Source organism: Mesoplodon bidens (assembly GCF_964165515.1).
Source record: "Mesoplodon bidens genome assembly, chromosome: 4".
Taxonomy (NCBI): Eukaryota; Metazoa; Chordata; class Mammalia; order Artiodactyla; family Ziphiidae; genus Mesoplodon; species Mesoplodon bidens.
The window spans coordinates 135,183,359-135,193,953 of record NC_138160.1 but is presented as its reverse complement, the minus strand read 5'-3'; the positions used below and the strand labels follow the sequence as shown (position 1 = coordinate 135,193,953).

Here is a 10,595-nt window from a genome sequence, read left to right as displayed (position 1 = left end):
CCAGCCAGGTTCATCTTTTTCTCCTCAGAGTTTTTCCCTGTCACACTACTGCTCCTCTCTTAATCATCTGACCCCAAGTCACCTTGGGATGTTGACATCTGTGATGTGCCCACTATTCAGGGAGGACAAGGTGTCCTCATATTTATGAAAGTTGATTTGCATAAAGGAGCACAGTGGAGATGCCAGACTGTGAAATAATAAGAAACATATATATTGGTCTTTGACCCTGGTTCCTGACACAGATTACCTATATTCCTTGGAATTTCCTGTGTGAAGAGGTGGGGGGGATGGCTTTTTTTTTTTTTTTTTTTTTTGTCTTAATTGACTTTATTGTAGTTTTTGTACACAAAGAAAAATCATGTTCATATCCATCATGAACAAAAACTTAAAAAGGCAGAACTAGAAGACATGTGTTCTTCACCAAAGCAAAGCTGTGCTAAAGGTTCCAAACATTTCAATTTTTAAAATAAATATTTTCATTTTCCGATGTCTACTTTCATGTCTTCAGAGTGTCACAAGGAAATTGAAGCTATCATGAATTACATTTTGTTTAGAGTCCCAGCTCACTGCGTTTGGTAACTGGCCATGCCATATCCAGCCTGGTTGGGAGGAGGTATTACAGGGGGAGGGGCTTGTCCTTGGGGAGGCTGAGCACCAAATCCACCCATCCAAGCAGCTGAAGGTGATTGATCTACTCCAAATCCTTGTTGATTCCACGGTTGCCCGTATACTCCATAAGGTGGTACTTGCCACCCATTTGCCATATACTGTCCATATTGTTGTGGGTTTCCATAAACTTGGCTCCACTGGCCCCACTGACTATAGTCGACCTGTTGGAAGTTTTTAGTCATATCAGGAGATTCTTTACCCCAATAGCATTTAACAACATGTCCTTCAATTGTAGTACCATTCACCGAAACAATGGCATGGGCCGCACTTTCATGGGTAGAAAATCTGACAAATGAATAGCCCTTCTCTGGAAAAACTCTGATTTCCATAATTTGCCCAAATGGTGAGAATGTCTGTCTCATAAGCTGATCTGTTAACCCAGAAGCAATTCCTCCACAGTACACAGTACAATTTTTTGGACTTGACTGGTTCACTACATCTTCAAATCTCAACTGCTTAGTGTTATTTTCTTGTGTACTTTTAGGTGCAGGTGGTTTACGTGTGGCCCAATTGGTTCTGATTTGACGACCACCCAACCACTGACCTCCCATATGCACAATTGCATTTTCTGCATCCAGTTTATTATAAAAAGATACAAAGCCATAGCCTTTGGATTTTCCAGTTGCCATGTCTTTAACTACTCGGGCATCCGATATTTTACCAAAGGGGGCAAATGCTGATTTGATATCTTCTGTTGTAATTTCTGGACTCAAATCCCCAACAAACACGTGGAAATGATTGGAAGTATCTTTTTTCTGGCTACTTGGTGTTGTTGCCCAGTTTACTTTGACCTCCTTTCCCAAAATTTTTCTCCCATTCATAGCAGCTAATGCAGCAGCTGCATCTCTGTGTTCATAAAATTCCACAAAGCAATATGGGTCATTGCTTGTATGCTGCAAAACAGAAAATCCAACAGAAGAGTTGACCCTTCTGCTATCGGGTTGCTCTGTTATCATTTTACAGCTTTTACAGGGTCCAATCTGACTGAATAACTGAAGAATAAGCACTTCTGTCACATCTCTGGAGAGGTTACCTACGTATAGAGTCCGGGGCTGCCCGTCGTCTTCCATCATGGTGGGTGCGACGGAGCGATCCCGGGACGAGGGGGAGGGCAGGGCCGGGGAGGGGGTGGGGAGGAAGGGGAGGGGGGCTACGGGCACCGGCTGGGGACAGAGGAAAAGGCACCGAACCCCACTCTCGGGCTCTCTCCCCCCAGCCCGCTCCGGACACTGCGCTCCAACCAGGAGCTGGCTTTTGTTTTAATGAGGTGACTCTTGGTGGGCTCCTGGATGGTCACCAGCAAGAAAGACCAAGCTCATAATTAGAAGTGTGGAATTTTTAGCCTCACCCCCGATTCTCCAGAGAGGGAAGAGGGGTTAGAAATGGAGTTAATAATTGATCATGCTTATGTGAGGAAGCCTCCACAAGAATCCCAGTAGTACAGGATTTGGGGGAGCTCCTGGGTGGGTGAACACATCTGCATACCAGGAGGGTGGTGGTGCACCCCAGCTTCATGGGGACAGAAGCTCCTGTACCTGGGAACCTTCTGGACGTCGCCCTATGTATCTCTTCATCTGGCTGTTCATCTGTATCTTTTCCGTGTGTTTTATTGTGTCATAAACTGGTTAACCTAAGTATTTCCATGAGTTCTGTAGCTGTCCTAGCAAACACTGGAAATCAAGGCAGGGGGTCATGTGAACCTCTGAATTGTAACCAACTTGTACAGAAGTTGTTGGTAACATAGGGACCTACTGCTTGAGATTGATGTCTAAAATGCGGGACAGTCTCCTGGGACTGAGCCCTTGGTCTGTGGTGTCTGTGCTAACTCCAGTTAGTGTCAGAATTGCATCGAATTGTAGGACACCCAGCTGGTGTCACAGAGATTTGCTTGATGTGTGGAAACCCCACACATCTGGTGTCAGACGTGTGGTGAGTGTGGCAGTAGTGTGAGAGTAAAGGAGAGACTCAGGAGTGTTCTCCTTACACAGAGGCCTTCTGTGTCTCTTGGGAAATTCTTTGACAGATGGAGTTTTCTATGAAGTAGGCTACCACCCTGCTCCAACACATTGTCTGATGCTTTGAGAATGGGTCCTGAGAATTCTGAAATTTATCATCTCTTTTTCTCACATAGTTTATGGAGAAGAAGACATCTTACTCTAGGGAAATATTTGCCAGCTATACTTTTTTTTTTTTTTTTGCGGTACATGGGCCTCTCACTGTTGTGGCCTCTCCCATTACGGAGCACAGGCTCCAGACGTGCAGGCTCAGTGGCCATGGCTCACGGGCCCAGCCGCTCCACGGCATGTGGGATCCTCCCGGACCGGGGCACGAACCTGTGTCCCCTGCATCGGCAGGCGGACTCTCAACCACTGTGCCACCAGGGAAGCCCAGCCAGCTATTCTTAGCATAAGAATCTATATCTCCAGTGATAATTGTCTCTTCCCCCTCCCCCCGCCCGACCAATAAGGGTAGAGAATACAGGTCTGGGTTGAAGAATAGGGTATTAGTTCAAAGATCAGGGTATGGTCCCAGTTCTACCATGTACTCAACAGGTGACTTTATACAAGTCACTTTCCTTCTCTAGGCTTAGTTTTAGCATTCATAGAATGAGAGTTACTGAGATTTAAAGGTGGTTAGTGAGGATTCAATGTGATGATATACTTAGCATAATGTCTGGCAGTTAGTAGGAACTCAACAAACATGAGTTGTTCAACTGGTCCAATATCTATTCAAAGAGAGGATTGAATATGATGATTTTTAAGGAGGACACATGAGTTTCATTGGGTGATGGATTATTTTTTAATTTTGATAGAAAAAGGAAAAATGTTTAAAGAATAACATCAAAGATTTTTCTCACCAATCAGAATTAACATATTGTCTTGATGGTTGACACCCCAACATCCCGTCTACCTAGTGATTTGTCTAAAACAATCACGCTGACCTCAATCCCTTTGCCAATATTTTATTTAGGAATGAGTGTATTTGGTTTGGGAATTGAGTGGGTGATGTAATCCTGGCCTTGAAGACATGAGGGAAAATTTGTTACGGGACTTTTAGAAAGGCTTTGTAACCTATGAGAAAGAAATATAAGATATTTGCCTTTTCTGTCTCTGTCATTACTATTTCTTGATGTAACGCCTGGAATGCTGGCAGCCATATTGTGGCTATGAAGAGTGCCAACCTGAGGGGAAAAGCCACCACACTTCAGATGGCAGAAAGAATGATAGAATAAACCTGGTTTCTTGATCTTGCTGTCAAACCACAAAGTTAATCAACCCTGAAAACAAGGCTTCTTTTGAATTTCTATTAACTGAACTGCAGACTTTATTCAGATTCATCAGTTTTTCCACTGATGTCTTTTTATCTGTTCCCAGATCCAATCCAGAATACGACATTGCATTTAGATCCTTCTCCATTCCCCACTCTCACCTCCCTACACATTTTTTTTTTTCGGTATGTGGACCTCTCACTGTTGTGGCCTCTCCTGTTGCAGAGCACAGGCTCCAGACGCGCAGGCTCAACGGCCATGGCTCATGGGCCCAGCCACTCCGTGGCATGTGGGATCTTCCCAGACTGGGGTACGAACCTGTGTGGACTCTCAACCACTGCACCACCAGGGAAGCCCTCTCTACACATTTTTAAAATTACTTTTCTTTTATTGGAGTATAGCTGATTTACAATGTTGTGTTAGTTTCTGCTGTACAGCAAAGTGAATCAGCCATACAAATACATATATCCACTCTCTTCCAGACTCTATTCCTGTATAGGTCATTACAGAGTCCCCTGTGCTCTACAGCAGGTTTTTATTAGTTACCTTTTATACATAGTAGTGTGTATATGCAATCCCAATCTCCCAGTTTATCCCCCACCCCTTTCCCCCTTGGTAAACATAAATTTGTTTTCTACATCTGTGACTCAATTTCTGTTCTCTAAATAGGTTCATTTGTAACATTTTTTTAGATTCCACATATATGATATATCATAGGATATTTGTCTTTATCTGTCTGACTTCACTCAGTATGACAATCTCTAGGTCCATCCATGTTGCTGCAAATGGCATTATTTCAGTCTTTTTCTGGCTGAGTAATATTCCATGGTATATGTACCACATCTTCATCCTCCGTTGATAGACATTTAGGTTGCTTCCATGTCCTGGCTGTTGTAAATAGTGCTGCTGTGAACAATGGCATGCATGTATCTTTTTGAATTATGGTTTTCTCCAGATATATGCCCAGGAGTGGGATTGCTGTATCATATGGTAGCTCTATTTTTAGGTTTATTTTTTTAACATCTTTATTGGAATATAATTGCTTTACAATGGTGTGTTAGTTTCTGCTTTATAACAAAGTGAATCAGCTATACATATACATATATCCCCATATCCCCTCCCTCTTGCGTCTCCCTCCCAGCCTCCCTATCCCACCCCGCTAGGTGGACAAAAAGCACCGAGCTGATCTCCCTGTGCTATGCGGCTATTTCCCACTGGGTATCTATTTTATATTTGGTAGTGTATATGTGTCCATGCCGCTCTCTCACTTCACCCCAGCTTACCCTGCCCCCTCTGCATGTCCTCAAGTCCATTTTCTACGTCTGTGTCTTTATTCCTGTCCTGCCCCTAGGTTCTTCAGAACCATTTTCTTCTTTTGTTTTTTAGATTCCATATATATGTGTTAGCATATGGTATTTGTTTTTCTCTTTCTGACTTACTTCACTCTGTATGACAGACTGTTTGTCCATTCACCTCACTAGAAATAACTCAATTTCGTTTCTTTTTATGGCTGAGTAATATTCCATTGTATATAGGTGCCACATCTTCTTTATCCATTCATTTGTCGATGGACACTTAGGTTACTTCCATGTCCTGGCTATTGTAAATAGAGCTGCAAGGAACACTGTGGTACATGACTCTTTTTGAATTATGGTTTTCTCAGGGTATATGCCCAGTAGTGGGACTGCTGTGTTGTATGGTAGTTCTGTTTTCAGTTTTTTAAGGAACATACTGTTCTCCATAGTCCTGTATCAATTTACATTCCCACCAACAGTGTATGAGGGTTCCCTTTTCTCCACACTCTCTACAGTATTTATTGCTTGTAGTTTTTTGATGATGACCATTCTGACCGGTGTGTGGTGATACCTCATTGTAGTTTTGATTTGCATTTCTCTAATGATTAGTGATGTTGAGCATCCTTTCATGTGTTTGTTGGCAATCTGTATATCTTCTTTGGAGAAATGTCTGTTTAGGTCTTCTGCCCATTTCTAGATTGGGTTGTTTGTTTCTTGATATTGAGCTGCATGAGGTACTTGTAAATTTTGGAGATTAATCCTTTGTCAGTTGCTTCATTTGCAAATATTTTCTCCCATTCTGAGGGCTGTCTTTCTGTCTTGTTTATAGTTTCCTTGGCTGTGCAAAAGCTTTTAAGTTTCATTAGGTCCCATATGTTTATTTTTGTTTTTATTTCCATTCCCCTGGCAGATGGGTCAAAAAAGATCTTGCAGTGACTTATGTCATAGAGTGTTGTGCCTGTGTTTTCTGCTAAGGGTTTTGTAGTGTCTGGCCTTACATTTAGGGCTTTAATCCATTTTGAGTTTATTTTTGTGTATGGTGTTAGGGAGTGTTCTAATTTCATTCTTTTACATGTAGCTGTCCAGTTTTCCTAGCACCACTTATTGAACAGGCTCTTTTTTCCATTTTATAATAGTCTCCTTCATCAAAGATAAGGAGACCATATGTGTGTAGGTTTATCTCTGGACTTTCTTTCCTGTTCCATTGATCTATGTTTCTGTTTTTGTGCCTGTACCATACTGTCTTGATTACTGTAGCTTTGTAGTATAGTCAGAAGTCAGGGAGCCTGATTCCTACAGCTCCATTTTTCCTTCTCAAGATTGTTTGGTTATTTGGGATCTTTTGTGTTTCCGTACAAATTGTGCAACTTTTTGTTCTAGTTCTGTCAAAAATGCCATTGGTAGTTTGATAGAGATTGCATTGAATCTGTAGATTGCTTTGGGTAGTCTAGTCATTTTCACAATGTTGATTCTTCCAATTCAAGAACATGGTATATCTCTCCATCTATTTGTATCATCTTTAATTTCTTTCATCAGTGTCTTACAGTTTTCTGCATAGAGGTCTTTTGTCTCCTTAGGTAGGTTTATTCCTAGGTATTTTATTCTTTGTGTTGCTATGGTAAATGGGAGTGTTTCCTTACTTTCTCTTTCAGATTTTTCATCATTAGTGTATAGGAATGCAAGCGATTTCTGTTCATTAATTTTGTATCCTGCAACTTTACCAAATTCATTGATTAGCTCTAGCAGTTTTCTGGTAGCATCTTTAGGATTCTCTAAGTATAGTATCATGTCATGTGCAAACAGTGACAGCTTTACTTCTTCTTTTCCAATTTGGATTCCTTGTATTTCTTTTTCTTCTCTGATTGCTGTGGCTAAAACTTCCAAAACTATTTTGAATAATAGTGGTGAGAGTGGGCAACTTTGTCTTCTTCCTGATCTTAGTGGTAATGCTTTCAGTTTTTCACCATTGAGAATGATGTTGGCTGTGGGTTTGTCATATATGGCCTTTATTATGTTGAGGTAAGTTCCCTCTATGCCTACTTTCTGGAGGGTTTTTACCAAAAATGGGTGTTGAATTTTGTCAAAAGCTTTTTCTGCATCTATTGAGATGATCATGTGGGTTTTCTCCTTGAATTTTTAATATGGTGTATCACATTGATCGATTTGCGTATACTGAAGAATCCTTGCATTCCTGGGATAAACCCCACTTGATCATAGTGTATGATCCTTTTAATGTGCTGTTGGATTCTGTTTGCTAGTATTCTGTTGAGGATTTTTGCATCTATATTCATCAGTGATATTGGCCTGTAGTTCCTTTTTTTTTTTTTTTTTTGACATCTTTGTCTGGTTTTGGTATCAGGGTGATGGTGGCCTTGTAGAATGAATTTGGGAGTGTTCTTCCCTGTTCTATATTTTGGAAGAGTTTGAGAAGGATAGTTGTTAGCTCTTCTCTAAATGCTTGCTAGAATTCGCCTGTGAATCCATCTGGTCCTGGACTTTTGTTTGTTGGAAGATTTTTAATCATAGTCTCAATTTCAGTGCTTGGGATTGGTCTGTTCATATTTTCTATTTCTTCGTGGTTTAGTCTCAGAAGGTTGTGCTTTTCTAAGAAACTGTCCATTTCTTCCAGGTTGTCCATTTTATTGGCATAGAGTTGCTTGTAGTAATCTCACATGATCTTTTGTATTTCTGCAGTGTCAGTTGTTACTTCTCCTTTTTCATTTCTAATTCTGTTGGTTTCAGTCTTCTCCCTTTTTTTCTTCATGAGTCTGGCTAATGGTTTATCAATGCTGTTTATCTTCTCAAAGAACCAACTCTTAGTTTTATTGATCTTTGCTATTGTTTCCTTCATTTCTTTTTCATTTATTTCTGATCTGACCTTTATATTTTCTTTCCTTCTGCTAACTTTGGAGTGTTTTTGTTCTTTCTCTAATTGCTTTAGGTGAAAGGTTAGGTTGTTTATTTGAGATGTTTCTTGTTTCTTAAGGTAGGATTGTATTGCTGTAAACTTTCCCCTTAGAACTGCTTTTGCTTCATTCCATAGGTTTTGGGTCATCATGTTTTCATTGTCATTTGTTACTAGGTATTTTTTGATTTCCTCTGTGATCTCTTGGTTATTTACTAGTGTATTGTTTAGCCTCCATGTGTTTGTACTTTTTACAGCTTTTTTTCTGTAATTGATACCTAGTTTCGTAGCATTGTGGTCAGAAAAGATACTTGATACGAGTTCAATTTTCTTAAATTTACCAAGGCTTGATATGTCACCCAAGATATGATCTAACCTGGAGAATATTCCGTGAGCAGTTGAGAAGAAAGTGTATTCTGTTGTTTTTGGATGGAATGTCCTATAAATATCAAGTAAGTCCATCTTGTTTAACGTATCATGTATATCCTTATTTATTTTCATTTTTGAAGACTGTCCATTGGTGAAAGTGGGGTGTTAAAGTCTACTACTATGATTGTGTTTCTATCGATTTCCCATTTTAGGCTGTTAGTATTTGCCTTATGTATTGAGGTGCTCCTATGATGAGTGCATAAATATTTACAATCATTATATCTTCTTCTTGGATTAATCCTTTGATCATTATGTAGTGTCCTTCCTTGTCTCTTGTCATAGTCTTTATTTTAAAGAGTATTTTGTCTGATATGAGAATTCCTACACCAGCTTTCTCTTGATTTCCATATGGATGGAATACCTTTTTCCATCCCCTCCCTTTCAGTCTGTATGTATCCCTAGGTCTGAAGTGGGTCTCTTGTAGACAGCGTATATACGGGTCTTGTTTTTGTATCCATTCAGCCAGTCTGTGTCTTTTGGTTGGAGCATTTAATCCATTTATATTTAAGGCAATTATTGATATGTATGTTCCTATTACCCTTTTCTTAACTGTTTTGCAGTTGTTTTTGTATGTCTTCTCCTTCTCCTATGTTTCCTGCCTAGAGAAGTTCCTTTAGCATTTGTTGTATATCTGGTTTGGTGGTGCTGAATTCTCTTAACTTTTGCTTGTCTGTAAAGCTTTTAATTTCTCCGTCGAATCTGAAAGAGATCCTTGCTGGGTAGAGTAATCTTGGTTGTAATTTTTTCCCTTTCATCACTTTAAGTATGTCCTGCCAGTCCCTTCTGGCTTGCAGAGTTTCTGCTGAAAGATCAGCTGTTAACCTTAAACCTTATTTGTTGCTTTTCCCTCGCTGCTTTTAATATTTTTTCGTTGTATTTAATTTTTGATAGTTTGATTAATATGTGTCTTGGCCTGTACATCTCCTTGGATTTATCATGTATGGGATTCTCTGTGCTTCCTGGACTTGACTGACTATTTCCTGTCCCATGTTAGGGAAGTTTTCAACTGTAATCTCTTCAAATATTTTCTCAGACCCTTTCTTTTTCTCTTCTTCTTCTGGGACCCCTATAATTTGAATGTTGGTGTGTTTAATGTTGTCCCAGATGTTTCTGAGACTGTCCTCAATTCTTTTCATTCTTTTTTCTTTTATCTCCTCTGAGGTAGTTATTTCCACTATTTTATCTTCCAGGTCACTTATCCATTCTTTTGCCTCAGTTATCCTGCTATTGATTCCTTCTAGAGAATTTTTAATTTCATTTATTGTGTTGTTCATCATTGTTTCTTTGCTCTTTAGTTCTTCTAGTTCCTTGTTAAACATTTCTTGTTTTTTCTCCATTCTATTTCCAAGATTTTGGTTCATCTTTACTATTGTTACTCTGAATTCTTTTTCAGGTACACTGCCTATTTCCTCTTCATTTGTTGGGTCTGGTGGGTTTTTACCTTGCTGCTTCATCTGTTGCATATTTCTCTGTCTTCCCATTTTGCTTAACTCACTGTGTTTGGCGTCTCCTTTTTGCAGGTTGCAGGTTCGTAGTTCCTGTTTTTGGTGTCTGCCCCCAGTGGGTAAGGTTGTTTCAGGGGCTTGTGTAGGCTTCCTGGTGGAGGGAACTGGTGCCTGTGTTCTGGTGGATGAGGGAGGATGTTGTCTTTCTGGTGGGCAGGACCATGTCTGGTGGTGTGTTTTGGGGTGGCTGTGACCTTATTATAATTTTAGGCAGCCTCTCTGCTACTGGGTTTGCTTGTGTTCCTGTCTTGCTAGTTGTTTGGCATAGGGTGTCCAGCACTGTAACTTGCTGGTTGTAGAGTGGAGCTGGGTTTGAGCAGTGAGATGGAGGTCTCTGTGTGAGCTTTTGCTGTTTGATATTACATGGAGCTAGGAGGTCTCTGGTGGACTAGTGTCCTGAACTCAGCTCTCCCACCTCAGAAGCTGAGGCCTGACACCCGGCTGGAGCACCAAGACCTTGTCAGTGACATGGCTCAGAAGAAAAGGGACAAAAAAAAAAAACAGAAAAAAAGAATGAATAAAAT

General features: G+C 40.3%; 1 protein-coding gene across 1 annotated transcript; it reads right to left on the bottom strand.

Moving 5' to 3' along the window:
- Positions 1 to 416: 416 nt before the first annotated feature.
- On the bottom strand, positions 417 to 1,910 carry LOC308617176 (nucleolysin TIAR). Its single transcript, XM_081233981.1, has one exon. The coding sequence runs from the start codon at positions 1,740 to 1,742 to the stop codon at positions 564 to 566; it is 1,179 nt and encodes a 392-aa protein (XP_081090107.1). The 5' UTR covers positions 1,743 to 1,910; the 3' UTR covers positions 417 to 563.
- Positions 1,911 to 10,595: the final 8,685 nt, after the last annotated feature.

Bases quoted from the DNA above. Each gene is read 5' to 3' on its own strand.
- LOC308617176 (XM_081233981.1), bottom strand. From the start codon at position 1,742: ATGATGGAAGACGACGGGCAGCCCCGGACTCTATACGTAGGTAACCTC.